The sequence below is a fragment of the Emydura macquarii genome, unplaced genomic scaffold (assembly GCF_026122565.2).
Source record: "Emydura macquarii macquarii isolate MOO-44397 ecotype Brisbane River unplaced genomic scaffold, CSIRO-AGI_Emac_v2 contig_1253, whole genome shotgun sequence".
Classification (NCBI taxonomy): domain Eukaryota; kingdom Metazoa; phylum Chordata; order Testudines; family Chelidae; genus Emydura; species Emydura macquarii.
The window spans coordinates 50,331,153-50,347,412 of record NW_027131390.1 but is presented as its reverse complement, the minus strand read 5'-3'; the positions used below and the strand labels follow the sequence as shown (position 1 = coordinate 50,347,412).

At 43.9% G+C, this 16,260-nt stretch overlaps 1 protein-coding gene across 3 annotated transcripts in view; it reads left to right on the top strand.

Moving 5' to 3' along the window:
- The window catches only part of UNC80 (unc-80 homolog, NALCN channel complex subunit), a 176,444-nt gene that overhangs the window by 97,994 nt on the left and 62,190 nt on the right, over window positions 1-16,260 (top strand). For all 3 annotated transcript variants that reach the window (XM_067548743.1, XM_067548741.1, XM_067548742.1), the window contains 11 exons: window positions 955-1,062; window positions 1,859-1,997; window positions 5,348-5,529; window positions 6,691-6,822; window positions 7,281-7,467; window positions 8,378-8,509; window positions 8,970-9,113; window positions 12,189-12,289; window positions 12,946-13,032; window positions 14,491-14,674; window positions 15,424-15,518. In XM_067548743.1, coding sequence (XP_067404844.1) covers window positions 955-1,062; window positions 1,859-1,997; window positions 5,348-5,529; window positions 6,691-6,822; window positions 7,281-7,467; window positions 8,378-8,509; window positions 8,970-9,113; window positions 12,189-12,289; window positions 12,946-13,032; window positions 14,491-14,674; window positions 15,424-15,518 — 1,491 coding nt within the window. The remainder of the gene's footprint in view (window positions 1-954; window positions 1,063-1,858; window positions 1,998-5,347; window positions 5,530-6,690; window positions 6,823-7,280; window positions 7,468-8,377; window positions 8,510-8,969; window positions 9,114-12,188; window positions 12,290-12,945; window positions 13,033-14,490; window positions 14,675-15,423; window positions 15,519-16,260) is intronic.

The following is a 16,260-nucleotide window of genomic DNA, read 5'->3' as shown; positions in this document are numbered from 1 at the left end:
GCTGCAAAAATGATATTGAATATCACACAAATTATAGCCCCAGTTCAGCAAGGTACCTAAGCCTGTGCCAAATTTTAAGCCTGTGAGCATCACATGGGCTTCAATGGAAGTATTTTTGTGCTTAAAGTGTGGTAGGTACTGAAGTACCTGGGTCATGTATTTATATCCCCTGACACAAATTGCAATGCTGCAGTTAAGCACTGAGGAAAGAAGCAACCTCTAGAATCGTCACTTCTGCTAGCAGAAAGGCCTAAGATGAGCACCTGGCAGAGAACATAAGCAGTAGCTAAAGGGCTTACTCTTCATGCTTGGGTATTATTTCAGCTCAAACACTGAATTTCAGTGCAAAGTGGTAAGCTATCAGAATCCATGCCTAAGAGTAAAGGCTATCAAACAATAGGGATAAAGAAATGGTCACTGGACAGTAAGGCATCAGTGCATACACACACACAGAAATGGGGAGCTTTACATAGGAAAGAAACTAATGCCATTTATTTCTATCTAATACATTTCTTTGTGTTAGCTCAGTGGTTCCCAACCTTTTTCATACTGTGACCACTTTAGCAATACCCCTCACCCCATTGTAGCCAGGATCTAGCTAAAACTACGTGCACATTTAGCAATAGGAAATGGTCAGGATGGTTGCAACACTTGACATCCATTTGCGACCTCCTTGGGAGAGTCATGACCCGCGTTAGTTGATAGGTTACCACCATTAGAGGGAAAGTCTACACACTATGCTGGGGAAACTGGTACTCTGGATATGGAACATCGTGGCTGGCCACAGTGGAGTTATGTCATCTCACTGGCGGCTGAACATTCGGCCAGAACAAAAGGCCTTATATGGACAGCTTCGGATCCCTGGCTTCAGAATCCACTTGAATTAGATTCCATGGCTTTGCACATTAGGTGTCTCAGAGATCATCTGATAACTGAACTCCATTTCTTTTTCAGTGCTCGGACAAGTCGTGCCTGAGAACTCCATCACTGAAGAAGAGAGTAATGGACATCAACTTGGAAGGAAAGAAGGACTCTGGAATGTTGAAATACATCAGGCACCAGGTATTGGCTATGTCACCTACCCCAGTGATGTGCTGATTAGGGTAGGTTCTGCCTTGCCCTTTAGGAGGGTTTGCAGTGAGAGGAGAAAGGATTGTGGAATCTTGAGCATGTGCCCAGAGTGGGAAGAATTGGCCTGCGTGACTATTCCTGAATGACACACATGAAAGTGAATGGCATCCACAAAATGGAGTAAGACAAGCCAAAGAGTGAGCGGCGGCAGCAGTTAAAAGACCCCACCCAAAGATTTTATTAAATATATGCAAATTCTAAGCCCATTTAAAAAACTGAAGGAACAATGGAAAAGGAAAGGAAGTTGAAGTCTCTGCCTTTAAGAGTCCAGGTATTTTAATGCCTCAAATACTGGGGGGAAAAAAAGCATGTGTTTAGATACCAGTTGTGAATTTGCTGCAATAGCCGTTTGTGAGGACTTGTGTGAATATTTATAGCAGTGTGTGTGCTGCCATCTTGAAAAACCTTTGCTTTCCCTTCCTCCTGTTTATCAGAGTTTCAATCACTGAGTCCGGGAACAGGAACAATACCACAGGACTTAGGGAGCCAGTCAGACACCCCAAACAACAAACAGCATGTAATCAAGATGAATAGTTTGCAAACAGCATGCAGGCTGAAATATGCTTACATACGAGTGTAATATGTTCATATCAGGTTAAATGAATTTGCTAAAACCAGGGACTGTGGATCATTCATGTTCAGATAAAAGGGTAAAATCAGTGAATTTGTTAGTTGCTAGCAATAGTTTACTCAACTCTGCTATGAAATGCACTTTCTTTTTCTGCAGGTAATGAGCTTGTCCCCAGCGCCTTTATCACTGTTAATCAAGGCAGCTCCTATCCTCACAGAGGAGATGTATGGGGACATCCAGCCTGCAGCATGGGAGCTGCTGCTGAGCGTGGATGAGCACATGGGTGGAGCAGCAGGTAAGAGAACCTGACCCAGATACTGGTATTGTCGCCCTGCTGCCCACCCATAGCAGATATGGGGGCCTTGCAGGTCAGCTTCCTGTTGGAGGAGGAATCAGTGACCCTGCGTCTGGGTATGGGCACCCCATAGGGCAACTTGTTTATTTTACACAATAGACACCAGTCACAAACAGCAGACAAGCAATCCCCTTCCAGCCAAGGCTCAAATGCCTGATTTGGAGAAAATGTCTTTGCCTCAAGAATTGACTCTAGTTAGAGAAGTTAAAGGGGAGAGCAAGCTCTCCTGCTGCTTGCCACAGCCCTTCCCCCAAAAAGAAACTGCATCAAACTTAACAAGAATTCACTGTTTCTTCAAGTGCCTGTGTTGCCAACCCCAAAAGCTTAGAAATCCTGAGATTGGCCCACAATCAGGAGATGTTGAAAGCAAAGATTATATGGGTTTTTTAGCCTGTTTTGTGGTTTGAGCTCCCCATTCTTCTGTCCACTCCCCCAGTATGTATGTGTATTGCCAACCCACCTGGAGTCATACCATGAGATGGTCCATGCGGCTGGAGCTCTTGTTGCAGGACCCAGCTCAGATCATATTACCAAGACGTGTATAAAATGCTGCCTGATAGGGCAGGGCTTCCTGCTCATCCCCAAACCCAAATATTCTAAATAATTGAGTGTGTGTGTGCATGCATGTGTGTGTCCATCTGTCCATCCATCCATCTATCCAGCCCCTCAGCTGCCTATCCCATGGCCCATTAATCAATCCTACCCCGGCCCCAGATCTGTCGCTTGCCCCTCAGTGCACCTCTGCTCTTCCTGTGACTCCTTCTGTCCCCCTTCTCAGGCCTGGCCTTGCAGATATTTGTGTCGGGGTGGAATAAGCAGAGAGCAGATTGACCCACTTTTCACACGGGTGGAGGAAGTGAAGCCACCCTGAGCAGCTGGACTCTTTCTGCTCCCTCACCCCATGTGAGTGTGATGCAGCTGCTCTGTCTTCCCCACTGTCCTACCCAAAACTCCTCTTGCTCTTGAAAAAAACATGGGGTAGAGAGCTCTGCCTGCTCCCTGGCGCAGCTCTGATTGGCTGCTCTTTCCTAGGAGGCAGGGATGTGGGGAAGGCAGCCAATCACAGGGGGTTCACTACGGGCAGAGGTAAAATATGCTTGAGGGCAGGAGCTCATTGTGAGACCAGACTGAAATCCCATGACTCGAGTGAAGATGGAGAGCTGGCCACGCTGCTCCCACGCTGCAACTCATCGGATGATGAGTAAGGGCACTACCTGGTGACACGTGCCATAACACTTATCTATTCCTTACATATCACTTACTTACTCACTTAACTCACTCTCCTAGCTCTGGGCTGCATCATATGACAAAATCCCACTGCTTGTTGAGAGACAAGCAGAAAACTCCATGGGCTTGTACTCAGAATGTTTGTGACAGAATTTGGGGTGGGGTGTACAGCTTCTAGGTGGGATGTCGGGCACGGCCGAAAGTCTCTATGGGAGCTAATGGAGCAGTGGAACTCAAAGAGACACATTAGCCTTGTAGCTCGGCTGCTGAGTAGAGGAGGGGATACCAGCTGCCCAGTTAAGAGAGGTCTGAATGCTTGGGACTTTCTGAATAAATGCCAGGGCAGACAGGTTGGCAAGCAACTCCGGAGCTTCTGGGGTGAACAGATTCAGGCAGCCAGCCACGCTTTGGAGGCAGATATCTGAAAATTAATGCTGTTGGCACTGATATTTGCTTTTGGGTAAACAGATCACTCGTTTTCTGACTCTTTTCTTACCCGGCAGCTCCAATAGCAAAACACCAGCTTTTCCATCCAACTCTATTCCCCTCAAATCACTACAGCAGGGGGCCTTTGTGAGAGAGGATGCCACTTAAGATCAAACTTGTCACACCTCCAACAAATTTTGGCCCATTTAATTTTAATGTCTCTTGTTTCCAGCCCTCCATTCTCTCTTCTCTTATATTTAGTTTGTAAGGTCTTTGGGGCAGGAGCCATCTTTTTGTCCTATGTCTTTGTACAGCGCCTAGCACCATGGGTCCTGGACTGTGACTGGGGTTCCAAGGCACTACGGCAATGCACATAATAATATAAATTTTATAAAATTCAGAAAATCACATTTAGAACTCATCAGAATTACTTCTGACTTCATGGCTGTGATGTAATTAAGGACAAAGGGCCCAGCCTTGCACTGCGATCCACTAACACAGACCCATGTGTGTCCTTGTAGGGTCTCTTAGACACGTAAAGGAAGGTGCCCCAACTTCTTCTCATTTATGTTCTCAGATGCACATTAGGCTGATTGCAGAGAGGGTGTCTACATTTACAATTTAAAAATCTCTGGTATTTTTGTATGCTGTTATAACCTCATTGTGACAGGACTAAAGGAAAGAAGACACAAACAATTTCTTAATTAACACTTGTATGCCCGCAGGCCATTTACTTCCAGGTCAGTAATGCTTTAGGGCTTGGTCTTGCAGTGTGCTGAACTCTTCTGCGAGATGCTCTGGACCCCTTAGTCCATGTAACTTCACTGGGAGGTGAATCCCAAGATTGCTTAGCACCTCCCAAGATTGAGACCTAAAATCTCATTGTAATATCTCTTTTTTTTAATCTAAAAGTTACTGAAATTCCACTGTAAATAACTGGATTCTGAACCTGTTTGGTCTTTTGGGGAATTATAAAAGTCTTCATTCATGGATTATTTTACTTATTTTCTATTTTTTACCAAGGGATAATTTATTATTAGATTAAAAAAATTAATGTTCTTTTTCAATACACTGACATTTCTAATAATTTAGTCACTGTCTGTCTACAATTGGAATATCACTCTATGCACATCTGTACAATAGGATAATAAGATACTGGACTGGGAGAGAGAGCACCTGGTTTCTCTTCCCAGCATTGCCACTGACTGGGTCTGTGAACTTGGGAAAGTCACAACAATGTTATGTGCCTCAGTTTCCCCAGCTGTCCTTTGTAAAGTGCTTTGAGCTCTATAGTTGGAAAGTCCTGTAAAAGTGCTGCTGCTGCTTATTATTATTTATTTTTATTGATGAATGAAGGCTGGGCTTACTTTTTATTCTAAATTAATCATTATTGAGATTTTCATGAGAACAAAGCACTCTCTGTTTTAAAAACAGCTTTACTGAAACATGTTTATGAGATGTTGTGATGGCTAGGAGAGGTGAAGTGACACTGATTCTGTTTCATAAAGCAAAGCACTTTTTGCTGGTCCCAGTATATTGCTGATCTCATTTTCTATGGACTATTTTTTGTGGGTTTTTTTACACAACTGCAATTTTATCTGAAAACACTCAATTGATCATATGTTCACTGCCTGCAGCTGCCATGTTCCTGCTGTGTGCTGTGAAAGTGCCCGAGGCTGTTTCTGATATGCTGATGTCCGAATTTCATCACCCTGAGACAGTGCAAAGACTGAATGCCGTTCTCAAATTCCATACCCTCTGGAGATTTCGGTATCAAGTCTGGCCTCGGATGGAGGAGGGAGCTCAGCAGATCTTTAAGGTAGATGAGGAGAACATATACACTGTTGTTGTTTGCAGTTTTGGCTTGTAGGACAGATGTATTATGACATGATGACAAGGAATTGGCTGTAAGGCAGTTCAGGACAGGAAAAAATCATTCCATAAGCCAGGTTTGGAGGATGCAGAACTGTTTGAAATAGAAACAATCCAACAGAATTCTGGATGGAGATGAGAGAAGAATACTTAGTAGGAAAGAAACATATTGCCATAGGCGATTGGCACAATATAGTCAGTTGGAGTTCAGCAGGGGGAAAAATGAATGGAACTAATTAGTATCTCTGACTTTTCCACCAGTATTAAATTAGAAGATGATACAACATTCCCAAGGAAGGATGGCAGAATCCATTCCATCAATATTAATCATGGTTTTCTTTGATTAAGGGGATTGGCCAATTTGAGTTGTCTGCTCACTTTTAACCTTTTTTAATGATTCTATACAGCCCAGAAGATCATACACTGTTCTTCTTCTAACCACTTTAATTTTTAATTACATAATGGACATATCTGGGAAAGGGGCTCCTTCACTGCAGATTGATATACCAGGTACCTTCTGGGGCTCATCTTAAAGGAACAGATGTTCTCTTGAAAACCACTGTAAGGATTCATATATTCACCCTTTGGCATACCACAGATAATTCTTATGTGGACTTTGAGGAGTAAAAGTGATTAATTTGGAAGATATTCTCCCTCAGTTATCTATTTCTCATTGTGGTAGAAGGGTCTTCCTTTCTCTTTTGAGAATTTATTGTAATTGGTGATGTAACAAGAGCACAGATGTGTGAAAAGAGAGGCCACCTGTAAAAAGTGACATAGGCTGAATGGTTGGCATCATGTTATACAAAATAATCTTTGTCCTATAATTCTGTGGGATTACAGTTCCTGGTTCCTTGCTTTTAGTTTGGGAATCAGCTTTATAATGGAGAGTGCAAAATGGTTTCAGCTGCTTTATCTTTGGCTTAAAATGCTTTACTGTTTAAAAAAAACATTGTTGATGATACTAAAAACAGTTCCCCTTTCTTCTGTCCCAGGTTGCAGAAGAAGGCTGGAATCCCAAGGGAGGTCATCAATTGGCATTTAAATCCACCACCTTAAAATTTCTCTTTCCCTTTGCCTGATTTGCTCTCCTTGTGTTTTCTTTTAGATTCCTCCTCCAAGTATAAATTTCACCCTGCCCTCTCCAGTACTGGGAATGCCCTCTGTGCCGATGTTTGACCCCCCGTGGGTTCCACAGTGCAGTGGGAGTGTGCAGGACCCAATTAATGAGGACCAGTCTGTAAGTAAAGAGCTCCCTTGAGTATTGTTATTACTTAATGACAAATTTACTCCAGGGGTTGTGGGTGGGGAAGTGGAGAGGAGGGGAGCTAAAGAAGACAAAGTAGTCTAAACTCTGAATTTCCTTACTTTTGTCAGTTTACAAGAGATCTTTGAGTACGTTGTCAGTATAGTGCCTGGGGCATCACATATATAATGTAAATATTTTTCCTGTTGGTCAGCAAGAGACTAAGACAAGAAATCCAACCAAGGGCTTCCTTGTGAATCTCTATTCAATTAACACCTGTTTAGTGTGTGTGTGTGTGTGTGTGTTTGTGTATTTGTGTAGATGGATGGATGGATTTGATTTTTAATAGTTAACTGTTATAGGTGACTCATAAAAGTGGCTTGAAACACATGCTGTGTGAAAACCAAACTAATTGCTACAAGTTGGTTTCTTTCTTCTTGCTTTTCTGGCAGAAGTCGTTTTCAGCCCGGGCAGTGTCACGTTCCCATCAGCGAGCAGAGCACATCCTGAAGAACCTGCAGCAGGAGGAAGAAAAGAAGCGCCTGGGCCGGGAAGCTAGTCTGATCACAGCTATTCCCATCACCCAGGAGGCCTGCTATGAGCCCACCTGCACCCCAAACTCAGAGCAAGAAGAGGAAGGTGCGCTCCAGAGCTAGGAACTGCCAGGGACCAATAAGCACATACCTCCAGATCTTAGGGATGCAGTGAGGAAAGAAGTGATCACTAGTGACAGGGAAGACCCTGTTTTAACATGCTCACCATTTTGGATCATGCAAAGACACTGGTTTTGAATCACTTTAAGAATCTAACAGCACCACACAGGTATAAGGCATCCGTGTCAAAAAATAAGTGAAATAAGTGTAACCAGTAGTTAGTGTAATAAGGGCCCAAACCTGTGAAATGTTGAATGCTTCCTGCAAGAAACTGGGTGTCTTCTGCTCCCACTGACCAATGGGAAATGGAGACTCTCTGCACCTCCCAGGAGGTGCTAAGCACGCTGCTAGATCAGATCCTTACAGCATGAAAATCAAGGGAACTGACACTTAGCCTTTGGGTTGAGGATTTTCAATGGGTCAAGCTAATGCAACAGAGAGAGTTAGTTAAATGAACTGTTTTAGCACATTGCAGCTACACAAATATACTGATGTCCTGAATGCAATGAAAATGAAAAATTTGCAAACAGAATAGTGGCATTGCAAGTGCACCTAGATGGTACCTAGAGGAAATTGCCTAGCTGTGTGGTTTATTAGGATGTTGAATAATCATCTAATGAAAGCTGTGGAGCTGCATCACCTGAGTCAACTGAAACTTGACTCAGCAAAGCACCGGATAATATATGTTAAGGAACAGGCCTGCTCTAGCTCCCAGGGAATGGACAAAATGACCTACGTCATTTTTTCAGTTTCTGAATTGTGCATTTCACAAGAAGTCTGACTTGAATTTTTCTCTGTTCCAATCTGGGAGCACGGTGCTTCTCTCTAGGAAGTGACATGAATTACGTCAGTCAAATTTGTATACCAAAACTCACATCTCCTGTTTTCTTTGTCAGTAGAAGAAGTCACCAACTTGGCATCCCGCCGTCTCTCTGTGAGTCCCTCCTGCACCTCCAGTACTTCTCACAGGAACTATTCCTTCCGCCGTGGCTCTGTCTGGTCAGTCCGTTCAGCTGTCAGTGCAGAAGGTGGGCGTTGACTTTACATTTGTTTTGAATTCTCCTTTTACAGCGTAGCTATTCATTCCTATCGACTTATGGGTCTCAGCACTTCCTTGGTCTTAACCAAAGCTACACCTGCCTTTTGTCAGGCCTACTTGCAAGCTCAGCAAGTTCTGAACTAATCAGCCCCATGCATTATGATACTACGGTTCATTCCCACATAGCTTTTCTTCAGTTACAGCATTGCATTGTGAGCTACCGCTGAGTTCCGTCATGTGAAGAACACTGTGGCCTTGACTACACTAGCACTTATGCTGGCAAAACATATGTTGCTCAGGAAGGTGTTTTTTCACATCCCTGAGTGACAAAAGTTTTGCTGGCATAAGTGCTAGTGTAGACAAAGCTTAAGTGGAGAACTGCAATTGAAAGGAATTTTACCAACAGTACATTGGCTAACACAAGCCTTTTATTCCTTTCTCTATTGTAGATGAAGAACATACTACAGAGCACACTCCAAATCATCACATGCCACAGCCTCCCCAGGCAGTGTTTCCAGCATGCATCTGTGCAGCTGTGCTTCCTATTGTTCACTTGATGGAAGATGGAGAAGTCCGGGAGGATGGAGTTGCAGGTGCTGACCTAGATTAAACAATCATGGGCTTTTAATCAGAGGTTACAAAAATCTCTAGCAGTTTGGACAATGGCTCAAATTTGTAAGAGTGACTAGGCTAGGAGTGTCAGAATCCATTTATTAATGGTACCCTGGCTTTTTTTAAAAACCTAGGAAATTGCTCACAAAAAAACACCTTAAAAGAACAATATTAAGGTTGCAAACTCAAGTCCTCAGAATTTAGGAAATGCCAGAATCGGGGTTGCCTGACCCTCTTGTGTGTATGCATTATGATAGTCTGTAATTAAATGATCACACCTTATTTTTTCCACAGGATCCCTGTCTCATTTAATACACAGAATGGATGCTGCACGCTAACTGAGCAGCTATTCAGTATTTTATATTATCCTTATTGTTCAGGGCTTATTTCCTGCACACTGTTCAAACCCTGCTTTGAAGACAGAATTATTCATTTCCTTATAGGCTTTTCTATGGCGCTCACCACTACAGTATGTGAGTGCTTGACAAACTTTAACGAATGTATCTTCACATCTCAGTCCCCCATACCCAGCCACGACTCCTTATCCTAGGTCCAGTCTCACCCCCACTCTTGTCTCCTTAGCTTGCATCCAAATCTGAATCCCAGTCCCTTAACCCTCCCTGGCGCCTCCCTTTAGCCCCCACTCCTCACCCCTATGCACTTGAATTGGGCTATTTCCTCCTTTTCCCTCTCATTGCCTGGGTGCCTACAGGAGGGGGATCATTGAGAGCACAGGAGATACAGTTTCCCGGCTCTCAGTTCTAATGGCCAGTTGCCACACCAGCCCTGGGCTGCCACGAGGAGCAATTGGATGAAAAGTCTTGCTCGGCCCCTGCAGCCTTTGCATGGAGCATGCTCAGTGCAGACAGAATCTTTGGAAAATCTATCTACTAAACTCCACTGAGCATATGCAAATGCATCTTTTCAGGGGCTCATAATTTTGGCCAAATTAGGAAGAATTTTTGTGAGGATGGCAGAAAACACATCTCTGGACTAGGGTGAGGCACCTGCCAAATTTCAAGTCCCTTTTCTAAAGCATGGGCATGTTGGAGCTTCTCAGTGAAATAGTTCATTTTCAGAAGTGACAGAATCGTTTTTGCTTACATTTTCCAAAAATACTCAGCCTGAGGCAGACACCCAGCATGAAAAATTTCAGCTCCAGTAGTTAAAGTTTGGCAAAGTTGTGAACAACTGAAAAGAGGATCTTACAAGGGGACGTGCTGAACAATTTAACAATAGGCTTCACTAGCTGTTCTGTCTCTAATTCCACTGATCAGTGGTGTATAAAGAGTTTATAACTGATTAATAGACCTTATAATCACGTTACGGACATAACTAGTATGTGTTAGAGATGGCTAAGCACATCTGTAGAAAGTTTTATAAATGGTTATTGTCAGGCTCTGAGTTCGGGCGGTCAGAGGCCTGGTAGTTGGAGCAGTAGTCAAGAACAGATACCAAGGGTCAGACACCGTAGATACCAAAGAGTCAGAACTGGGCTGAGGGTAGCGATGAAACCCGGGCCAAGGGATAGGCTGTGGGTCAGAACCAGGTTCAGGGTCTGTAAATAAGCCAAATCCGGATTGCAGTCACAGTCTGGAAGCAGGCCAAAGGTCGAAGCCAGACTGGAGTCTATCCAAGGGTCGAGGGTCAGGAGAGAGGGTCAGGGCTGGAGCAGGATCAGAATAGTGCATGGACAAGTCTGAAGCAGGCTGAAACACAGTCCGGGTAAGGCTGAGACAGGAACAGGGACATGATCAAGGCAGGCTTGAAGCCTAGGGAGTCTGTGACACTAAGAGGCAGCAGGAGAGTTCCTCCCGAATGGTGCAGTTATACAGACTGACTTGTGACTCTGGCAGTGAGGGTGAAATACTTGTACCTGGGGGGTCATCGGACCCAAGCCCTGCCAGGAATGAGTCAGTGCTGGTTTTGCTAGCACCATGAGTCACTATAGCTGAGTGAGCAGCTCTGGTATAGCTGTGGGTTTGCCTCACAGTTATAAACCATTGTAATAAGCAACGTACACTATTGGCTGCTCGAATTCCATAATAATTGATTTATTAAAACATCTATCAATCATGTACAAACCTCTCATAAACCATTATAAATGGGTTGTTAATATAAATATGTGTAACTATCATTTTATGTTTTCTTTCTTTGCAATGTTCTCTTTTGGACAACTAAAGCATCTGTCATACTTGAGTCAAGTCTTTCCTTTTAGATTTGTGAAATAGTCACTTCTTTTGTGGTGTCTTTTGTGTTTATTATTCCTCAGTATTCCCAGACGATGGGGTTGTTGCTATTCTGAAATATTTCAGACAATTTACAAATTGTTTAATTTACTGTTTGTTATATTTGTTGTTCATCATTTGTAGGGCGTGGCTGGCCCCTCAAATCATGTATTGATTGATCTGCTCCCTGGTTGGAAGGCTGAACTACAGAAAAATAATTGTGAATAATGTTCTGCGAGTGTAAATTTGCAGATGAATAATCATTTATGCTAAAATTGGTGACATTTTAGGGATTTATTAACCCTTTTACAAACACCCAATGTCTGTCCAAATACAGGCCACAAATAATACAACTTAGTGTATAACAAAAAATTCACAAAAATATTTGCAAACTTTTTTTTTAACTAATTGACCATGTGTAATCATGCATCTGAGGTTCACTTGTGCAGGTGCACAAGGCTGTCTGGTTTGTTAGTTCCTTGGCTGAATTTCTAAAGTGCCTTCTTTAGCGCAGCGATATGGGCTTGGGAGGACTCAGAGATCTTTCACTGGAAACTCGGTTATTTGGCACCCATGTCTTGTACCAGAAAGAAGTGGGTAATATCATCTGGCTTAGAATCTGCACACTGAAAATTTCTTACAAGGGTATATGCCTTTTTGAAAGCCTTAGAAGCACAGCAAAACCTGTTGTCTGAGGAAGGGGTCGGAGCACAAAGCATGCTGTTCGTGATTGGGCTATAAGATAGGTAGGCGTCAGAAACATATGCCCCTTTAAGACTTTTCCCGAAGATGCGGTTCTGACGGGGTTTTTTTCTTCCTCTTGTACAGTGAGTGCTGTGGCCCAGCAGGTCTTATGGAACTGCTTAATTGAAGATCCCTCTACAGTTCTGCGACATTTCTTGGAGAAACTCACAATAAGTAACCGACAAGTAGGTTCTCCTTTCCCAATATAGACATTAGAGAAGAGCTTAGCCATCACTTAATGAACAAAAATACAGGATCAAGTAAAATCACTTAAAGGGTAAACAATCTTTACTATAAGATGGCTTAGAATACTGATAGTCAGGTCCTCAGCTGTTAATCAGTGTAGATCCACTCCATTCAGTGGGGCTATGCTGATTTATACCATCTGGGTATCTGGCCCTGATTGTCCAAAGCCTTGTTCTGACCATCCGTTTAGGGCTTTTAGTGAATTCTACTGAGCTAGGTATCTTCCATTGGTGCAAATCAACCTAGCTTCAAATGAATTAATTTTCATATACTCTCTCCAATACTGTCCTAGTGTCACTTTTTCATTGTAAGTGACAACTAGAATTGCTGCAGGGAATGTGCAGCGACAGGATTGGGAGACTGCCAGGGGAGGTGCCTAGGAGGATAACACTACTGTAAGAGGTGGTACCCAATGTGAAACAGTGAGAACCACTGACCTAGATAACACGTGATATGCCCTTGGACTTGCACTTAGAATTCTAAGCACTCTCCCAAGTGCATGGTTCCACTTCATTCAGAGAGAGAGAGAGAAAGGAAGGAAGGAAACCGTAGGCCATTTTGTGGTGGAAAGAAAAAACTCTTGCTCTTCTTCCAGGATGAGTTGATGTACATGCTGAGGAAGCTCCTACTGAACATCGGAGACTTCCCTGCCCAGACGTCTCACATTTTGTTTAACTACTTGGTGAGTAGCTCCTGGTATCAACCTACAGCCCATAAGTCTAACTTTAGATTGCCCATTTCCTAAAGCACAAGTGTTACAATCTAGGAGAGAGTGCCCTGTGGCATTGCCCACACAATCTATGCACATCAAGCCTCCAACTGTCCACGAAGATCACTTGGCTCAGAAAGACTTCCGTTTTATATTTTCATTTGTTAAAGAGTGAAATAAACTGTTATCCTACCATCCCAAACCCTTCCTGTGCGGTTGCAGACAACCCATTGGCTGAGCAATCATTGTAGTTCTTCTGTGGGGCTGGATGTGAGAGATGGCGCAGCATATGTATTGCCCCTAAGCAGCGCTTTGTCAGAGACCACGGTGTGAGGGATCACAGGTCTCAAACCCAAGCCTGCAGGTCCCCAGGCAGAGAGATCAGACTGCAGCCGCCATCCAGCAGCTCACCTGAACCACTAGCAAAGGGGCCTTTAGCTGATCTCTAACTTACCTAGGGGTCTGCTCACAAAGCTCCTGATTAGGGGAGATGTCCGGCCCCACGGATTGACTGGGATATGCTACTTACGCCAGAAGAAGACACAGGAAATTGTCTGTGCAACTAGGTGAATCCTTGGCTGGTTGCCAGTTCAAACACTGCCTGCTTGCCCTATTCCTGCCTCTCAGCAGTTCCTGCCCTCTTTATCCCAGATCCCTCTCCACTCCCAGTTCCTGCTTTCCTGTCTTGCTGTAGGTCCCTGCTCCTCTGCCCTGCCCCTGACTCCAACTCCAGCTTGTCCCCTGGCTCGTCCCCTGACTCTGACTTTGGCTTCAACCCTTGGCTTGACTCCTGATTCTGTCTCCAGCTCTACCCTCCAGTTCAAGTTTCTAGCTCCCGACTCCAACCGCTAGGTCTGACTGCCCACGCACTAGTCCTCTCACACTGCTGTACAGATCCTCCCTTTCCTCCACTCTGTAGAGAGAGAGTGTAAAGGACTATGGTGGCTTCTTCCCTACCCACCCATCTGCCCTGTGCCCATCCCAGCTATTAGGGCTGTTCTGGATTAGTTCCTTAGCACACATGTCAGTAGCATCCTATACTCACCCAGAACAGAAGGAGGTAGAAGGTTGACTTTGGGCATAGTTGTACAAAGTGACATGAGCTTTCAGGCATTAGTTTTGACAGGTTGAGTCTTCTCCAAATGACGAATAATGCTACAATATTTTTTTGCCTTGTGGTTGTAAAGCGTCTTGTACAGTGGAGTCCTGGTCCATGGTGCTACCACAGTACAAAGAATAAATAATAACAAATTCTTCTGTCTAACTGATCCACAGAGTTGACATGGGTTGATGACAGATTGCCTGCTCCCCAGAACAATGGTGATAACTCTGGGACATGGAATTGGCTAGAGTAGGACTAATGCCAGTGACAACAATGTGATGTGTATGCAAAAGCAGCTTGAGTGCCACTCTTTCGTTTGTGTCCTGCAGGTGGGACTGATCATGTACTTTGTGCGTACTCCATGTGAATGGGGCATGGACGCCATTTCAGCTACGCTGACCTTCCTGTGGGAAGTGGTGGGTTATGTAGAGGGCCTTTTCTTCAAGGATCTCAAACAGACTATGAAGAAGGAGCAGTGTGAAGTAAAACTGCTGGTGACTGCCTCAATGCCAGGTAGAGCCATGTACAATCTTTCAGACTTAGCTGGGATCCCTTACCTGTCTTCTATATTTGCTATTTTGATTACTGCTCCCACACCACTTAACTATAGAATTGCCAGTTTGAGATTCCACCAGAAGAAGGTCAGTGGAAGCCCCCTTTTAATACCGCCAGACATTTTTCAGCCAGTCCTCCTTGAATTTGGGCTCTGTTAAATAATTTCCTGATTTAAAATAATTCTTGAACAGTTCACAGCCCCTTCAGAACTCTGTAAGCAAATAAACAAAAAGCGACATCAGTACAGTCTGTTCTGCCATGGAGCCATGTGCCAATCAGCCCCTGAAGGATGGCCAGGTCTGATCATTTGAAGACTCTGCCATTCAGAGCTAGCTCATCTTGAAACCTCCCAATGTAAATCTTGGCAATGCCTGGAGTTAATAACCAAAAGGGTACAGCAGTAACCCTAGATCTTCATGAGCCAGACAAGGGATTGCTCTGTGAAAAACAGAGTTGTCATTTTATGTGTATTTCTTCCTCAGAATAACTATTACAGTTAAAATCAATTTAACCCCTTAGAAAAAACGAGTTCTCGTAAAATGGGAGTAGAAGTGTTGCACAGTGGATTCCAAATACTTAGGACTTGTGTTGGCTCTTCAGAGGACAAATTTCATCCATTGGCCTTAGTCTGTGGCTAGTCCCATTGAAATAGCATATGAACTATGTTAGAAGGGAGGAGAGAGAATGATGACTCTTCTTTACTATAGGCACAAAGACCCTGGTAGTGCATGGACAGAACGAGTGTGACATCCCAACCCAGTTACCAGTGCATGAGGACACACAATTTGAAGCTCTTCTGAAGGTGGGAATGAGTTTTGTGGTAGATCCATTTAATGATACATTTAGCAGCTGCCTGTGCCTGTCGCATCTAAGTTTTCGAAATAGTCTTATAAACATCTCAATTTCAGAGTGATGGAGAGGAACACTGCTCTGATATTTACTTCCATCCCAAGAGGGGTGACCACTACTGTATAAACTGGGGGGTGAACTGATTTCTGATGTGGGGTCCTCTCCACCCTCATATCTAGGGTTCTGGGAGATCCCATTGCCTGCCAACACCCCACAAAGGTAACTCTAGGGCCAACAGACTGCAGATACAATTTGCTGAATAAATTAATTAACAATTCACTGACATATTCATCCATCCATTTTGTTCTGATATTTGAGCAGCTCTATTAGCTACCCATGAAATGAACAAAACAGCTCTTCCTATCTGAGAACTCTTTGGTGGCCAGTCTAGTCCTGAATCCCCTACACGATAACTGGCAGCTCTTTTTTTGCCTGAGCAGAGATCAGCATTTCAAAGAGAAAAAGGATGGTCTAGTGGTGCAGGCACTAGCCTTGGCAGACACAGGGTTCAGTTCCCTACTTTGCCGTAGATTTCCAGTATGACCTTGGGCAAGTCACTTAGGCTATGTCTATGCTTACTGCGGTGTGTAGAGTACAGGCACTAGTACTACATATGAAAGGCAAGCTGCGTCCACACGCACCATTGCGGCATGCTGCTACATGCTACAGAGAAAGGCAGCGTGGAAGCAGCTTCG